We start from the raw sequence: 16,615 nt of genomic DNA, 5'->3' as shown, positions 1-16,615 counted from the left end.
CCTGCGGGTGCAGCGCGGCGCCGTCCCCGCGCAGCGCCCGGGGCGAGGCTGCGAGTCGCGCCCCGCGGGGCCGGGCCCCGGCGCACGGGCTGCCCGGCCAGGGCGCCGAGGCCGGCGCGGCCTGCACCGGCGGGGCCGCGGCGCGGAGTCCCCATGGAGCGGAGAGCGGCCCGCGGCACCGCGCCGGGGCGGCCTCAACGGGCCCGTGTGCTCGGCGCGGCGCCCCGGCCCCGCTTAAGGTGGCCCGTGCGGCTGGGCAGGGTCTCCCTGCGCTGGTTTCAGCTCCAGGGGCGCAGGCACGGCGCTCATGGCACGGGGGTCATGCCAGTTCCGCGGGGACACCGCTCTGAGCCCGGCCCGGGGCCGAGCAGGGGCCGCCCCACTCGAGACCACCTTAAGGGGGGAGGGCGCTGCGGCCGTGTTTGTACACAGTGAGCGCACCCTGCCTGCACCCCGTGTCCTCCCTGCACCCCCCGTGCCCTGCCTGCACCCCCTGTGCCCTGCCTGCACCCACCCATCCTGCCTGCCCCCTCTGTGCCCTGCCTGCACCCTCCAGAGACACCTCTCCATTCCACCCCAACACCCCTGACCCCAGTCCAGCCTCATGGTGCTGGCAGGGGCAGCTGCAGCTCCCGTGGGGTCACAGCAGTGCTACACAGGAGATAGGAGCAGATTCTGTGCCCCCAGAGTGAGGGAGACACCCCACACACACCCTGCCAAGCCAAGGCTCATCAGGGGGACAAACAGGAGACCACCCCAGCAGCCCAGGACTGAGCAGAACAGGAGGCAGGGACAGTGCAGGGACAGGGCTCCGTTTATTGAGGCGATGTTGTGGGGCGCCCCAGGGGACTGCACCAAGGCACGGTGGCACTGGGGGTGTGCAAGGACCCCCAAGGAAGCAACAGCACGGTGGTGTGGCAGCAGCGGGGCCCTCAGGCCTTGCCAGGGTCCTCCTTGAGCGTCACTGTCCGGTTGAACACCAGCTGGGGAGAAACACAGGGTCTGCTCAGAGCCCCACGGCGGGCAGGGGGTGCTTGCACAGGTGTGTGCAGGCTGCCCCACCGCCCCCACCCCACAGGGCTCACCTTCCCCTCCTCACTGTCGGGATCCACGGAGAAGTAGCCCAGGCGCTCAAACTGGAACTTGTCAAAGGGTCGAGCGGAGTGGACAGAGCTGTCCACCAGGGCATTGTGCACCACACGCAGGGAGTCCTGGCAGGGGGCACAGCTCAGCCAGCATCCCTACCTTCTGTCCTCTCCACAGCCCAGCTCCCCCCAGCTCCTCCTCCCCTTCAGACACAGTAAGGCCTTGCCCCAAGACGGGGAGGGTGTACATGGAAGTGGGTGCCTCGAGACTGGGAGCAGGAGGTCCCCACTTCTCCCCAGGCCCATCAACTCAGCTGCTACCACTACTCACAGGGTTGAGGTCACTTAGAAAGCCACCAGGTACCTCCGATGGGTCCTCAGGATTTTTGTGCAAAAACCTGCCACGAGATAAGAGTCTTATCCCAAAGCTGCCAAATGAGGGGACATGGTGCCACCCATGGGACCCCAGAGCATCATCCTGCCCACCAAAGGTGTGGGCAGAGCCCAGCAGGGCCGGCTGCTGTGCAGCTGTGCTGTTGTGCTGTGCTGGCCTCGGCTGGCAGCCAGGTACTCACAGGCGCTCGTAGAGCCGCACCTCACAGGCCAGCGGCACCGACACCCAGTGGATGAAAGCCTTGGGCTTTTCTGCCACATCCGACTTGGTGCAGGTCACCTCCAGCTCAATGACACGCCCACTGACGTCCTGAGGGAGAGGAGAGGAGCTAAGCTGTCAGGCTTATCCCCTATGGCAGGCCCAGGGCTGAACCCCCAGCCCCACAGCTCAGGGACACCTCGTTCCCCAGTGCGAGGCACAGGGCAGGCAGAGAGCAGCCACACAGCAGCTGAGCCCTCGCTGTGTGCAGAGCAGCCAGCATGACATGACCATGGCTGTTCTTCCCTGCCGGGGCACGGCCATGTCCTGACATTCCACAGGTCACCAGTGCCCACAGCCACGCACCTTGATGACGTTCTGGACGGTGATGACGTAGCCAGTGTGGCGCAGCCCCACCGGCTGCCCGGGGGCTAGGCGCTTGTAGCCCTTGTCTGCCTCCTGTAAGAGAGTTCATGGCTGCATCAGGGGTCCCAGCATGGCCAGCAGGCCCCCGCTCCGTTGTGTCTCTCTGCCATCCCAGGGATCAGTGATCCCATGTTGCTGTGGGACGTTCTCACAGACAGGCCAGGTTGAGAACCATTGGTTGGACAAGTCCTGGCCAGGCTGAGGGCAGCATTTGCCCAGTGCCCATCAGAGCTGCTGGCCCATTTGGGAGTCACTCAGGTGCTCAACACCCGCCTGTGACCTCTGTGTGCAGCACCAACACCACTTCCAGGGCTGCCAGGCTCCTGCTGCACAAGTTATAGCTCCAGGAGTGAGGGTAGTATAGTACAGTATAGTCCAGTGGGCCTGGCTCACCTCCCTGAAGTCTGTCTCCTCAATGTAGACGGTCTGGTGGAAGGGCACTTTGTGAAAACCACGGCTCTCATCGGCTGGAAAGTTGGGCACAAGGACCTCCAGTGCCTGGGGAGAAAGAGGGCTTGAATGCTGATCTCAAGGAACTGCACTCCCACAACAGCCCACGACAGTCTCACCTTTGGAGCAGGGAAGTTGGTGATGGTGACCTTGAGGGGCTCCAGGACAGCCATGGCACGGGGGGCCTGCTCATTCAGCACCTCCCGGGCACAAGCCTCCAGCAGATGCGGCTCCATTGTCGCCTGGGCCACTGTCACACCAACCTGAGGAACAGCGTGCTGTGACCGTGCTGGCCAGGGGATGCAGCCATCTGCCCTGTCCCACCCTTCCCAAAGCCTACCCGTGCACAGAAGTTGTTGATGGCCTCGGGGGGGAAGCCTCGCCGGCGCAGGGCTGTCAGCGTGAAGAGACGCGGGTCATCCCAGTCCCTGCGGAAACACCGGCGTGACACCAGGCATGCTCTGGCTGAGCCCCATCACGGCAGCTGGCCCTGCTCCTACCTCACAGCACCCGTCTCCACCAGCCGGATGATCTTTCTCTTGGAGACGACGGTGTAGAGCAGGTTCAGGCGCCCATATTCCCACTGCACAGGGCAGTAAACATCCAGAGCGTTGCACAGCCAGAAGTAGGAGGAGCGCCTGCAAGGGAGGTACAGGCACAGCCCAGCTCAGCCGCATGGACACGCTGTCCCCAGCACTCTGGCAGCCACCAGAAGCTGCTCCCAGGATAGCTCAGCCCTGGGCCATGCCATGCATGGTGCTCACCTGGCCTGGAACTCCTTGGTGCAGAGGGAGTGTGTGATGTGCTCGATGGAGTCGCAGAGGCAGTGTGTGTAGTCATACGTGGGGTAGATGCACCTGCAAGGCAGATGCAGTCAGCTCAGGGCAGAGCGTGGTGCTGCTCCACTCCTGATACGTCCTCACTACCAGGAAATCCAGACCCACCCCCCCAACACGTGCCAGGACATGGCAGGCCCTCCCTACCACTTGTCCCCAGTGCGGTGGTGTGGAGTGAACTTGACACGGTAGGCAACGGGATCCATCTTCCCATCCTCCATCACCAGCTTCATCCTCAGCGTGGCTTCCCCCTCCCCAAACTTGCCCTTTCTCATGTCCTGTGGAGACAGGGGGAGCTGTCAGCTGAGCCACAGATCCAGAGCCCACAGGCACGCAGCACCTGCCCCAGCCAGGAGTACCTCAAAGAGCAGGAGTGACTCCTCCACAGGCCGGTCCCGCCACGGCGAGGGCGGTGGGTTGTGGCCCTTGATCTCCTCAACCTTCTGATGGCAGACATATGCCTGACCCCTACGGAGAGGAAATGCCATCACCAGATGTGAGTGACCCATCCCCTGGGCAAGGGGGAGCCCTGATCACAGTGCAGGATATCAGCACCAGCCTGGCACATTCCTACTGCCCCACGTGCTCACCTGCGGATGAGCTCCAGGGCCCAGGTGTAGAGCTGGTCAAAGTAATCCGAGGCATGTGTCACTGCATAAGGCTGGTAACCTGTGGGGATGGGTGAGATAGAACAGGCTGCAGGAACCCCAAAGGTCCAGCTGCAAGACCTGAATGCAGGGGTGTCCCTGGCACCTGGCTTGATCCTGCCCTCCCCATGCCCAGCCATACCCAGCCACTCCACCATGTCCCGGATGGCTGTGAAGTATTTCTCCTCCTCCTTCTCAGGATTGGTGTCGTCGTAGCGCAAGAAGCACACGCCACCATTGGCCTGGGGATGAAGAGATAGCGAGCTGCTCTCTGAGGGACCAGCAGCCAAGCAGCAGGGAAAGGCAGGGGCCAGCGTGGCTTGGTGCTTTTTACCTTGGCATAGCCAAAGTTGAAGTTGATGGCCTTGGCATGGCCAATGTGCAGGATCCCGTTAGGCTCAGGAGGGAAGCGTGTCCGTACCTGCAGAGGCAAAGGGAACACCTCTCTCCTTCAGCAGGAGGTTTTTACCCTCCCTGACAGCAGTGACACTGACATGAGCCCCTGGCAATCCCGCAGAGCACCCTGTGCTGTGTGGGTGCTGCCTCTGCTGTGCCCCCTGTGATCTGCGTGTTCCCCACCCACTCCAGCTGTGTCACTCTCACACGGAAGCTCTGGGCTGTGGGATATGGCCTCACCTGCCCACCCGTGATTGCCAGGTGCTGCTTCAGCAGGGCCATCGTGTTGGGTGTCACCACGTAGCCCTCAGTCTTGTAGTTCTCTCCTGCAGGCAGAGGGTGCTCAGGGCTGCAGCACTGCCCTACCCATGCCAAGCCCAGCAGCCGGGGGGAAGGACACAGGACCCATCCAGTCCTCTGCAGCACAGAGAGCTGGCACCAGGCACAGAGCCAGTGGAGTGGTCCCACGTATGGCAGTGGCACCTCGCACTCACCTGGCTTGTGGAACTTCAGGGCTTCTCCTCTCAGCTGCTCCAGCAGTGACTGTGTCTCTGTGCCCATGTCACCTGCAGGGAGATAGGGCTGAGCTCCCAGCTCGGAAGCAGGTCTAGCAGGAACTAAAGGGCTGAGGAAGAGGATGGTCTCTTACCGTTCTCCACCACAGCCACCTTCTGTTTCTCTGCTGGGGCCAGACGGGCCTTTGCCACCTGCAGAGGCCAGCACAGCACACTGAGTGCCCAGCTGCAGCACATACCTTCCCCTCCTGGCCCAGCCTGCTGGCCCCAGCACTCCCTCTAGACCTGTACCCATGGCAGCAGCTCAGCCCAGAGCAGCTATTTGGGATCCTGCTGGGACACTTTGCAAGAAAATATCATCCAAGTCTGCAGCCTCCCCTTCTCCTTACCTTTGGTTTCTTTTCCAGATCAGCTTCTGTCTTTGGCCCAAGCAAATGCAGCACCTGGAGAAGAGTGACACAGCCAGGAGTCAAAAAGGCTCCTGGACTAGGTGTGTCCTAGTGTCCTGTCCAGCCCTCACCCCCTCACCCTGCCTGCACCTAGGTGAGGCAGGCTGTCCCCAGCGCTGGGCCCTCTAGGGGACTGGCTGACACAGCTGTCACAGCACACCCAGGGGACCACAGCAGCACCTGACACAGGAACCTCACACCCACCTGAAGGTCCACCTCGTTCTTGATGGTCTTCCCGTCTGCCCACCGCAGCTGGCTCCGTGCCTCCCCTGCAGACAGGGCACCCGTGGGCAAGGGGCAGAGCCCGAGCCCGGGGGAGCTTCAGTGCCACAGCCTTTGCCCCAGGGCTGTCCCTGCTGCTGGGCACTGTGGCCCTGCCTGTGTGGGGGATCTGGCAGGATGACATCTCCCCGTGGCAAAGGGCTGGCTCTCAGGATTCAGGGGAGTGCCGTGGCACTGGCAGTCAGGCACAGGGACGTGACAGCCACCAGCAGCAGGCAGGGGCTGCCCCACTGTCACCACTCACCCATCAGCAGCCCCATGTTGAAGTGGTAGCGCTCTGCCAGCAGCTCTGCTCGGTGCCTGCTGATCACAGCCTCCACCTGGGACAGCACAGGGACACCGGCGTGAGCGAGGCAGGCAGGAGCCCAGCAGGAGCCAGTCCAGTGTCCCTGTGCCGCCTCCACAGGGTCACAGCCCCACTCACCGCCTCCTCAATCTGCTCGGGGGTGACGCTGACCCCCACACCACAAGCGCGCTCAAAGTCTGCCACGTCCAGGGGCTCCAAGGGGTGGCTCCTCACGTACTCCAGGGCAGCTGGGGACAGAGCAGGGATGAAGAGCAGGGCCCCCGGGGCCAGGGCCGAGGCCGGGCGGGGGCCGGGGCCGCACGGTACCGCTGAGCTGCAGGTCGGTCAGGATCTCCCTGCGAGCGATGTAGCCGACGAGGAAGCCGAGGTGTTTCGGGTCCTTGAGGCGGGCGGCCGTGTTGTACAGAAGCGTCCCGGTGGCCTTGTCCAGCGCCGGGCCCAGCGCGCTCCGAGCCTGCCACGGCCCCGGGGAGCGTCAGGCAGGAGCGGGGCCCGAGCCCCGGCGCACCGGCGGCACCGGGGCCGAGCGGGACAGGGCAGGGCAGGGCCGGGGCCGGGGCCGAGCGGGACAGGGCAGGGCCGGGGCCGGGGCCGGGGCCGAGCGGGACAGGGCAGGGCCGGGGCCGGGGCCGCCCGGCGGGGCGGGAGGAGGCGAAGCCGGGGGTCCCGGGAAGGCTGGGGTGGAGGGGCTGACAGCGGGACCACGGTGCCAGTGTACCCGGGTGACACCGGAGATCGGGTCACCGGGCCCCGGGGGTGACACCGATACCGGCGTAGCGAGTTCCCAGGGTGGCCGGGACATCAGGGCGATGGGATACTGCAGATCGAGGAGCGGGGACCCGGGTGCGGGCCCGCGGCGGACGCACCTGCAGCACAGCCTGGCGCAGCAGCGCGCTGAGCGCCCCGTTGCGCAGCGTCTCCCGCGCCTTGGCCTCGCTCAGGCCGATACCCGTGAACAGCCCCAGCGCCTCCTCCGCCTCCTCCGCCGCCATCACTGCCGCCGCCGCCGCCATGCTGCCGCCTCCGCCCGGGGGCGGCTCCGTGCCCAGCCAACCGGCAGTGAGAGCGCTGCGTCCCGGCCAATGGGAGGAGGGGACCGGCGCGGGCCGGGCCAATGGGCGCGCGGGAGGCGGGCTCAGCGCGCGGGCGGTTGCATCAGTTAAAGAGCCCGGCGGCGGCGGCGACCACGTGGGGGGCGGCGCGGGGGGCGGGCCCGGGGCAGTGACAGCGACAGTGACAGTGACAGTGCCCGCCCCGCAGCGCCCGCCCCGGCTCCCGCGGCTTCGTGCTCCGCGGCTGATGCCCGCACCTCCGCCGTGCCCTGTGCCTCCCGACGAGCCCGTGGGGATGCAGCTGCACAAGGTCCTGGGGTGGAGAGCGCGTCGCGGTGGCGGCTTCAGCGCGGTGTGTGCGGGGCCAGGCCGGCTCGGCGTCCCCAGGTCCCCCGGATCGTGCGTGGTCGCTTGGCCCTGCCAACGCAGTGTCCGCCCTCTTCCCTCCTCCTCCCGTCCCCCTCGCTGCCCTAGCACAGCCCTCATCCCAGCGTTCCCAGGCTCCCCTAGACCGGTGGAACTTTGGCTGCCTCAGCCCGGTGTCCTCCTGCCCCCGCCCCGTCTGATGTCTTGTCCAGTCTGGTGTCCCCAGTCTGGTGTCCCTTTGCCCTGCCAGCTTCCCCAGCCTGGTATTCTCTGGCTCTTCCCGCCCCGTGCCCCCCAGCCCGGTGTCCTCCACAACCCCACATGTTCTGCCTCAGCCCGGGAGTCCCTGCCCCAAGCCGATATTCCCACCCCCAGCTTGGTGTCTCTGAGCTCAGTGCCCCGCTAGCCCAGTGTCCCATCCATCCTACTCCCACCTCAGCCGGAGCAGCAGCGGACTCGAGTGGTTGTGGAAGGGGGTTTATTGGAAATACTGGGTGCGAGGAGGCACCAGCAGGTCCTGCCAGCCAGAGCCACCGGACACAACCAGACAAGGCAGGTCCTGGCTCCTCCATGGGTGGGTGCTGGAGTCAACGCTGCTGTCACAGTGAGTGCCACACCACGGAGGGGACAGCCACTGCTTAGCACCGGCACAGAGCTACAGTTCCACCTTGGTGCCAGGCGCTGTGTCTGTCCCCTTGGCGGCCGCCTGCTCCCTGCCCGTAGCTGGCAGCGGCTTTAAGCTGTAGCGGGCACTGACATTGGTCCCTGAGACGCTGCGGTACTCGCCCATCTCCGTACGCACGCTCTCGTTCTGGGTGATGGTGAGCAGCACGGGCACGGAGAGCGTCACCTCCTTGCGCAGGACCTGGATGCTGAGCGCGGTGCGCGGGGGGATCTTGGCCGGCAGCTGCACCTCCACGCGCTGCCGGCGAGTGCTGCTCTCGCTGCGCCCCTTCTGCACCGTGAACATGTTGGAGGCTTCCACGGTCAGCGTGAAGGAGAGCCCGGCTTTGAGGCTGGTGGCGTTGCTGAAGTGGAAGCTCTGCCACAGCGTGGTGCCGTACTCGCGGCTGCTGCTGGCCGCCAGCGCCTGCTCCGACTCTGTCTCGTTCACCCCCTCAATCTCATCCACCAGCACCTCCCGCTCCTCCTCCACCCGCTTCTGCTCCCAGAGGAGACGCGCCGAGACCAGGGGCCGCCCGGGCCGCAGCGGGCGCAGGTGGGACAGCCGGGACTGGAAGTTCAGCTCCAGTTTGTAGTCAGCGAGGTGCTCGCCGGGCCACGCCAGGCAGTGCCAGCCGCCGCGGCCGGGATGCTGGTAGAGCAGCCAGACGCCTCGCTGCACCCTGTGGGAGGCCACCCGGTCATTGAAGTACCCATACGCCAAGTTGGTCTCCTCTGTCACCACCTTGCAGGCGCCCTGGAAGTTGGGGTGCTCGTAGAGGGTGATCTGGGGGTCCCCCAGGTCATGGTGCACGAGGCGCAGTGCCGAGAAGCTGTTGGGCCGATCCACAGAGGGGTACTCGCCCTCCTCGAAGGCATAAGGCTCCCCCTCGTATTTGGGGTCTGTGTAGGCAATCCAGGGCTGCCCCTCCACCTTCAGGGAGGCGATGCAGTTCCCAAAATCCAGCTCGTGCAGGTCAGGCACGTCGCAGGTGAACTCCCGGCTCAGCCCCTCAAAGTTGGCACGCTCGTACACTGTGATCCGGTTCATGGTGCTGGGGGTGCCCCTGCGGGCACAGCGTGGGACACGTCCCCTCCTCTGGGGTCACGGGCTGCTGCTGGAGACCCGCGAGGAGAGCCCAGTAAGCAAAGGCAAACCTCAGCACCCCTTCAACTCTTCTCCTCTGCCTGTCCTTTGCCCACCGGCGCCTGGGCCCGTGCTCTCACCGTCTGTGCTGGCAGCACCCTGCAGCCGTGCCCTTTAGGAAGGGCTGGCGGGACCAGGGCGTGCTGCGGCACGAAGCGAAGGCGATGGCAACGCTCGCCCCCGCAGCCTGCGCCCAGCCCTTGTCCCCACTTTGTGCCGGGCAGCCAGCCAGGCCCCGCACGGCCGTGGACACGCCGGGATGCCAGCCGGGCCGAGACCAGCCCTGCCGGAAAGTCCTGCCGTGCCCCAGGCACGTGGGGCTCCGTGCCGAGGAGTCACCGCCAATTATCAGTGATGCTTCCGCCCTGCCCGCGCTAATTACAGCGTGCATCGCCGGTGGGGCAGGAACTGCTGGCTCACCCCTCTAGGGCAGAGGGCATCGTGGTGGGGCAAGCTGGCACCCCAAAACAAGAGCCTCTGGAACCCTGGTGATCCCAGCACTGGATATGGACAGCTGGCCTGGTGGCACTGCTCCAGCCCTGCTCCTGAGCATGGCTGGGGCAGATGGGAACACTTCTTGCCCCTTGTTGCTTCATGGGGCGGCCAAGGCACTGCTGGGGTGGGATGCTGGGCACAGCAGGACACTGACATCAAACCGAGGCATTGGAAGGCAGCCACTCCAAGCACAGCATGCTGGTGGTTTCCTCCAGGCTCCATGCAGGTTCCCATGGCATGAACTGGAGCTGGCCTCCCCAGGAGGCACAGGGCACGTGCACTCCCTAGCTGGCACCCCGCTGAAACAGGGCTCAGGCAGCTCACAGGTTCTGGGGCAAGGTTAAGCCTTTGACTCCTGGCTACATGCCCAGAGGCTGCCTCCTCCGCTTGGCCACACAGCCCTCACCAGCCCAGGGCTGCTCCCAAGGCACAGTGCCTGGAGTGGGGAGCCACAAGGCTGATACAAAAAGCTCCCAGTGGGGTACAGCTGGATCCTGTACAGCCCACCCCTTGGGGACAGTCAAAACCCTCAAAGCCTCTGGGCTAAAATCTGCCTCTTGGAGCTGATAAGCAAGGCCAGCCCTTGGCTGCATGGGGTCCCCCAGTCCCACCGGGGTTTGGTACAGCCTGCAGGGCACCCACATCCTGTGGTGGAGAAGGATGGAGACCCCATTTCTCCAACAGCCAGTCACCCGAGAGAGGAATCCAGGTGTCCCTGAATTCTTGAACCCTAGTCCCTTCACACCTCTGTCCCCCAAAGGCCAGTGCCACCCCACACCTCGTCCCTCAGTTGTCCGCTGCAGGTGCCCCACTTCCCCTGCCTGCAGTGCCAGGACTGCCAGGGTCTCCCAGTTTATTGCCAGATGTCGGGGCGGTTGGGGTTACACCAGACAAACGCTACGGGAAGCAGTTAGTGAGTGGGGGGCCGTGGGGGCCGCGGGCAGGGGCCAGGGAAGGGCTGTCCCACTCGTCCCCCAGCCGGCGGCCGCCTGCCATTCCCCCGGGCTGCCACGCTCCCCCGCGCCGGGGACCCCTCCTGTGCCCCGTGGCTGCCCTGGCTCCGTGGCCCCCAGCACCCCCAGCTCGCTGTGTTCACCCCCTGCAGCGAGGCCGGCGGCCAGGGCGGCGCGGGGGGCACGGGGCAGCGTGGGTGGGAGCGGTGCTGGCATTATTGCTATGGCGGGCGGGAGCAGCGCGACCCTCCCCACGCTCAGATCACAGTCTCGAAGAGCGTCGCCTTCTCCTTGGGGGGCTCTGGGGCCAGCAGCTTGGCTTCTGCCTCTGGCGTCAGGTACTCCAGGTGGTGTTGGCCCCAGATTGGAGTGGTCAGGAGCTGCCAGCGCTGTGGGGACATGGCGTCAGCACCCAGGGACAACAGCACTGGGACTGCCTGGACCCAGCCTGGTGAATTCCCCGCAACGCACAGGGACGGGAAAGGGATGGGATTTGGATGGGGGTGGAGGTGAGACTGGGACAGGAAAAGGATTGAAACGGGATTGAGAAAGGGACAGAGATTGCATGGGGACAGGGATGGGACTGAGACACTGACAGGATTAAGACAGTGATGTCAGCAAGGATGGGGTTTGGGTGAGGCCGGGAGTGAGACAGCAGTGAGGATAGGAATCTGATAGGTGTGAGAGCAATGAAGACAGGAACAGGACTTGGATCGGGGTGAGCCTAGGATGGGAAAAAGACTAAACGAGATTGAGGGACAGGAATTGCGAGGAGACAGTGATGGGGATGCGCACAGGATCTGGCTGCGATAGGGACAGGACTGAGACACTGACGTAAGCATCAGTGGGAATCAGGTAAGATTGGAAATGAGACAGCGATGGAGACAGGGATGGGGTTTGGGTGGGAGTGAGACAGTGGGGACAAGCACATTATTTGGATGGGAACGAGACAGTGATGAAAACAGGGATTGGACCTGGCTGTGGATAGAACTGTCATGGTAATCTGGATAGTGGTGGGATTTGAATGGGAATCAGACAGTAGTAAAGACAGGATGGGATCTGGTGGTGGATGAGACTGAGACAGCAATGTGGATGGTGGAATTTGAATGGGGCCGGGACTGGGCCAGGACTAAGAAGGGGACAACCATGGCTGAGAATGGGGTGGGGACAGAGGCAGGAGTGATCCCGCTGCCCTGCCCTCACCTCGCGCAAGGAGCCTTTGCAGCGCAGGAGCTTGTAGATAACAGTGCAGGGGATGCAGAGCATGGAGGAGAGTGCCAGGACCCAGCCGATGGCTTCCCCCCACCACGGGTACACGTATGTCTTATTGTATGTCAGCGGCTTGTAGTTCACCACGTGGAACACAAAGATGCCCTGGGTGGAGAGAGGCAGGTGAGGTCCCGCGGGGCAGGCAGCTGGCGGTCCCCACCCCCGACGGTGTCACGCCCCGAGCCTCACGACAGCGACACGCGTGTCCCCGCAGCGGCCGCCGGGGGGCGCGCCGTGCCCGCGACACAGCCCGGGGCGGTGGCACACGCGTGTCCCCACGCGCGGGGCCTCGCTCACCACGCAGACCAGCGGTGTCACCACAGCCCAGCACCACTTCATGACGGGCAGGGGCCGGTAGCCGATCATACGGGCCACATCGTCCATGAAGCGGTCGGCACCTGTGGGGAGGAGGGCGTCAGCTGGGACACTTGTGTCCCACCTTGTGTCCCCCTCCCCGTGTCCCCCCGGCCTCACCATAGACCCAGGCAATGACCACGCACTCCCAGAAAGCCTGCCACAGCAACGTGATCCCGCTGGCCGAGTAGTTGTCAAAGAGCTGGAACACGTACATGCCGCCCTGCCGGGAAGGCGCCCGTGTCACCAGCATTGTGCTGGCTGTCCCGCTCGCCACCACACTGGCAAGTCACAGCCTTGCCAGCACCGGTACCCCGCCTGGCAGGGACACCTGCATGCCATGGGCACCCTGCTCCCACAGCACCCCTACGCCACAGGCAGCTCCACTGACACGAGGGCAGCAGCCCCAGTGTGAGCTCCCACCCCACAGTGGGATCTCAGGGGAGGAGATGCCTCAGGAACAGGCACAGGTGCCGGTGTGGGGCTGGCTGGCAGTGTCCCTGCTGTGTCCCCCACCTGTGTGACCATGGAGAGGTCAATGAGGCAGCAGATGATGCAGCAGAGCGCAGCGGTGAGCTCACGGCGTAGCGAGCCAGCCCCCGGCTGGGGGAACAGGTCCAGGATGCCCGTGATGAAACCCTCCACACCGACAAACTGTGGCACAAAGCAGGGCTCAGTGGGGACGTGCCAGCCATCCTCTCCCTGTTCCCCATCTCCCTGGTTGCCACAGCACCTGGCTGTCCAGCCCCAGCACGAGAAGCATGACGAAAAAGAGCGTGGCCCACAGCGGGGACAAGGGCATCAGCGTCACAGCTTTGGGGTAGGCGATGAAAGCCAGCCCGGGACCTGCAGGAGAGTGGGGTCAGAGATGCCACTCGAGGAGTGACACAGAAGACACAGTTGGCACCCACCATCCATCACTTACCAGACTCGGCCACCATGGAGATGTCCACGCCTTGCTCAGAGGCCATGAAGCCGAGCACGGAGAAGACAACAAAGCCGGCAAAGAAGCTGGTGCAGCTGTTGATCACAGCCAGGATGTAGGCATCCCTGTGGGCACAGCATCTGAGGACGTGCTGGGGGGCACTGGGGGACACACCAGGGCGTCACTGGGACACAGCAGGGGGCCTGCCTGCAGCTGGCACAGCCCTACCTGTAGCAGTTGTTGTGGAAGCGGTTGTAGCTGCCCAGTGCGGTCAGGGCGCCCAGCCCGATGGCGTAGGAGAAGAACACCTGGGTGCCAGCATCGATCCAGACCTGGGGTGTGAGGGAGGATGTCCCGGGGTGATGGGGGTGCCAGGGCATTGTCTAGCACCCAGCTCCCTGCTGTTCTCCCCGCTGCCCTCACCTGCGCCTCAACCAGCTTGGACCAGTCAGGTTTCAGGTAGTAGATGATGCCACCCAGCGCGCCGGGCAGTGTTACTCCGTGGACCAGCAGGAGGATGAGGACCACATAGGGGAAGAGCGCCGTGAAGTACACAATCTGAAGAGCAGTGGGTGGCCATGAGACCCCCCCAGGCCAGGGCTCTCTGTCACGTGCCACAGGTGTCCCGGCAGGACCAGAGCTTGGGAATGTCCCCAGCAGCTGGAAGCACCTCCCGGACAGATGTGAGACACGGGCCTCCCACCCCTGTGGGCTGTGGCACAGGAGGGCAGGAGCCAGCAGTGCCATGTGTTGCAGTCTTCTCTCATGCCAGTGGCCCTGATGCATGCTCCCCCTGCCAGCATTACCTTCCCAGTCGACTTGACACCCTTCCAGATGCAGAAGTAGACAACAATCCAGGTGGTAAGCAAGCAGAGGATCATCTGCCAGTTCATCTCGCCCGGCTCGCTGAGTCCCCCAGAGAGACGCAGCACCTTGTTCCTGCAGAGTGGGGGCTGTGCTGAGCGCCAGCATGACACCCCCAGCCCCAGAGAACACCCACTGGTTCCCACACTCACTCCCAAAACTCAATGACGGGTGAGCGCTTGTTGGTCATGTTGGTGCAGCTGAAGTTGGAGGTCCAAGTGCTGGCAGTGACAATAGTGCTGACATTTTGGCACAGGTCCAGGTTGAAGAGCTCCGTGCACTGCTCCGTGTTCCAGGAATGGCCACAGGTGGCCCAGGGCAGGGTGTCCGTCAGTGAATGCACCAGGTAAAAGAGCCCCCACACCAAGATCATGATGTAGTAGGAGTTGCAGAAGAAGACGATCACCATAGAGGCCAGGCCTAAACCTGTGGCACGGGGGGATCAGAGCCCGCAGGCACCTGTGGGCATCTGGCAGCCAGCACCGAGTGGGATATGGGGTGTTGTAGGGATGGGGGAGGACAGAGGAGAACTGACAGGGACAGGACAGGGAAAAGCTGGCAGCCCTGGACAGGACAGGGGAGGGCTGGTGGGAATGGGACAGGGAAGCTGGCAGCCCCAGGCAGGACAGGACAGGGTGGGGACAGCTGGCAGCATGGCACAGGACCAGGGGGGAGCCGGCAAGATACCTCTGGAGGTGGGGATCCAGCAGTTGCCCGGGATCCAGCAGCATGCAGGCAGGGAGCCACAGGGGCAGGCAAGGCAGGCAGGGCAGCAGGGGGTGCCATGGGGCGCAGGTGCAGGCAGCTGCCATCCCTGGCCGCGGCAAAGGGCAGCAGTGGGACGCGGGCAAGGTGCAGGGGAGCAGGCAGGGCGTGGGCAGGGTGCTGCCAGCCCCAGCAGGCTGCGTGCAGCCGAGGCACAGTCAGGGTGCCGGGGGCCCTGGCCAGGGTGCAGGGGCCGCGGAAAGGGTGCAGGCAGGGCGCGGGCAGGGCGCGGCGTTACCCTTGAAGAGGGGGGCGATGTTCCAGGCGGCGATGCCCCCCTGCTTCATGAACTGTCCCAGAGCCACCTCCAAGAAGAAGATGGGGATGCCGCCCACGAAGACGATGAGCAGGTAGGGGATGAGGAAAACGCCTGGGGCCGGGGGCAGGGGGCCGGCTCAGCCGCCGCCGTCCCCCCGGCCCCCCCTTTCGCTCCCCCCCTTCCCCGCGCCGCCCGCCCGGACGCAGCGAATGGCAAAGGCGCCTCCGCGCCCTCCCCTCGCCGCGATGTAGGTCAGCACGGGCAGGTAGTGGGGGGCTCCCGCGACCCCCCGCCCCGGGAGCGACTCCGGAACGCCGCGGGGTGGCCCACGAGCCCCTGGAAGGCGCGGGGCGAGCCGACCCAGCGTGGGGTGACCCCCAGGCACGCACTCCGGGGCGGGAAGGGGGTGCTCCCCGCGCCGTGGGGCGGGCACGAGGCTCACCTCCGCCGTTCTTGTAGCACAGGTAGGGGAAGCGCCAGACGTTGCCCAGCCCCACGGCGAAGCCCACGCAGGACATGATGAAATCCATCTGCCGGGTCCATGTCTCCCGTTGGGGGGGGGCTTCTTTGGGGGGACCAGGGGGTCGCACCAGTGGTGCCGTCACCGTTCGCTCCTCGCCCGCCGTGGGGGGCTCGGTGCCCTCCGCCCCGCCGGGGCCTGCTGCCGACACGGGGGGAGTGGGGATGCCCACGCCGCCGTCACGCGCGCCCGTGGGGGCGCGGGGGGGGGGGAAGCACCTCCCCCTCCCCGCGCGCCCCTCTCCGCGCGTAGGGGCGTGACGTCAGATGTCAGGCCGGCGCGTGACGTCACAATGCAGAGCGGTGACTCACCCCGCGGCGGCGGGAGGGGGCGCGCCGCGGTCGCGCGTGGCCGTGGGCCCCCCTCGCCCCCTCCCCAGGCTCATCCCTCCCCGGCGCTCCCCGCTTACCGGAGCCCGCGGGGGCAGCGGCGGCCGCGGTTGTGGCGGCGGCGGCGTCGCGTCGCGGGGCGTCGGGCGGCTGCGGGGCGGCCGTGTCGGTGGGGACGGGGGGCATGTCGCGGGGGGCCGGGGAGCGGGGGCGGGTCGGGGGCGGCTCCGTGGCCGAGGGGGGCTCAGAAGCAATCCACGAAGCACTTGAAGGTGAGTCGGAAGAACCTCATTGAGGGCGGCGGGGCGCGGCGGGGCGGGCCGGGCCGGGCGGGCGGCTCAGAGCCGGGCTGCGGGGCCGGCGCCGCGCGGCCGCTCCGGGGCTCTCTGCGCCGCGGCACCGGGCGGCGGCGGAGGCAGCGACCGGCCGCACCGCCCCCCGAGCCCCATTGGCCGCGCCACCCGCCCGCGGCTTGACGGGACTTGCAGTTCCGACGCACCGGCACCGGCCCCGGGGCGAGGCGGGGGGCACGGGGGGACGAGGCACACCCGGCGGGATTCCGGGCACTACGGACAGCGAGGGACGGCGTTGGCAACGGGGGGTACCGGGCACGAGGGACACAAAGCAGCAGGGCGCGCCCGGGGACACCGGGGAGCGGAGCGCTAGGGA

At 65.7% G+C, this 16,615-nt stretch overlaps 3 protein-coding genes across 5 annotated transcripts; all 3 read right to left on the bottom strand.

Moving 5' to 3' along the window:
* Positions 1-802: 802 nt before the first annotated feature.
* Positions 803-7,025, bottom strand: QARS1 (glutaminyl-tRNA synthetase 1). The gene is made up of 24 exons (XM_064432835.1): positions 6,852-7,025; positions 6,292-6,439; positions 6,103-6,212; positions 5,923-5,998; positions 5,601-5,665; positions 5,337-5,390; positions 5,082-5,139; positions 4,927-4,998; positions 4,673-4,758; positions 4,371-4,457; positions 4,179-4,278; positions 3,980-4,058; positions 3,749-3,857; positions 3,537-3,667; positions 3,318-3,410; positions 3,054-3,191; positions 2,894-2,981; positions 2,673-2,816; positions 2,497-2,601; positions 2,044-2,136; positions 1,661-1,788; positions 1,417-1,483; positions 1,086-1,211; positions 803-983 (listed from the first exon to the last, which is right to left on the bottom strand). The coding sequence occupies exons 1-24, from the start codon at positions 6,996-6,998 to the stop codon at positions 933-935; spliced, it is 2,355 nt and encodes a 784-aa protein (XP_064288905.1). The 5' UTR covers positions 6,999-7,025; the 3' UTR covers positions 803-932.
* An 839-nt stretch (positions 7,026-7,864) lies between these two features.
* On the bottom strand, positions 7,865-10,365 carry LOC135308089 (epidermal differentiation-specific protein-like). Its single transcript, XM_064432834.1, has one exon. The coding sequence runs from the start codon at positions 9,115-9,117 to the stop codon at positions 8,059-8,061; it is 1,059 nt and encodes a 352-aa protein (XP_064288904.1). The 5' UTR covers positions 9,118-10,365; the 3' UTR covers positions 7,865-8,058.
* A 179-nt stretch (positions 10,366-10,544) lies between these two features.
* Positions 10,545-16,309, bottom strand: SLC6A8 (solute carrier family 6 member 8). Of its 3 annotated transcripts, none has more exons than XM_064432831.1 (14): positions 16,027-16,309; positions 15,540-15,758; positions 15,077-15,208; positions 14,226-14,499; positions 14,016-14,148; positions 13,633-13,767; positions 13,438-13,541; positions 13,210-13,334; positions 13,018-13,130; positions 12,801-12,938; positions 12,405-12,507; positions 12,228-12,328; positions 11,865-12,035; positions 10,545-11,050 (listed from the first exon to the last, which is right to left on the bottom strand). In XM_064432831.1, the coding sequence occupies exons 1-14, from the start codon at positions 16,130-16,132 to the stop codon at positions 10,919-10,921; spliced, it is 1,986 nt and encodes a 661-aa protein (XP_064288901.1). In that variant the 5' UTR covers positions 16,133-16,309; the 3' UTR covers positions 10,545-10,918. The 3 variants fall into 3 exon arrangements, with proteins under 3 accessions (XP_064288901.1, XP_064288902.1, XP_064288903.1); XM_064432832.1 differs by having other exon boundaries at positions 15,540-15,755; XM_064432833.1 differs by having other exon boundaries at positions 15,540-15,662; positions 16,027-16,305.
* Positions 16,310-16,615: the final 306 nt, after the last annotated feature.

The sequence above is a fragment of the Passer domesticus genome, chromosome 9 (genome assembly GCF_036417665.1).
Source record: "Passer domesticus isolate bPasDom1 chromosome 9, bPasDom1.hap1, whole genome shotgun sequence".
Taxonomy (NCBI): domain Eukaryota; kingdom Metazoa; phylum Chordata; class Aves; order Passeriformes; family Passeridae; genus Passer; species Passer domesticus.
This window is presented reverse-complemented; position numbering and strand designations above follow the sequence as displayed.

Coding starts and splice junctions, on each gene's coding strand:
- QARS1 (XM_064432835.1), bottom strand. CDS start 6,998: ATGGCGGCGGCGGCGGCAGTGATGGCGGCGGAGGAGGCGGAGGAGGCG. Junction 3,858..3,979: donor GCCCTGGAGCTCATCCGCAG/GTGAGCACGTGG, acceptor TCCTCTCCGTAG/GGGTCAGGCATATGTCTGCC. Junction 3,192..3,317: donor ACCAAGGAGTTCCAGGCCAG/GTGAGCACCATG, acceptor CCTCCCTTGCAG/GCGCTCCTCCTACTTCTGGC.
- LOC135308089 (XM_064432834.1), bottom strand. CDS start 9,117: ATGAACCGGATCACAGTGTACGAGCGTGCCAACTTTGAGGGGCTGAGC.
- SLC6A8 (XM_064432831.1), bottom strand. CDS start 16,132: ATGCCCCCCGTCCCCACCGACACGGCCGCCCCGCAGCCGCCCGACGCC. Junction 13,335..13,437: donor TTCCACAACAACTGCTACAG/GTAGGGCTGTGC, acceptor CTGTGCCCACAG/GGATGCCTACATCCTGGCTG. Junction 13,131..13,209: donor CTCCATGGTGGCCGAGTCTG/GTAAGTGATGGA, acceptor ACTCTCCTGCAG/GTCCCGGGCTGGCTTTCATC.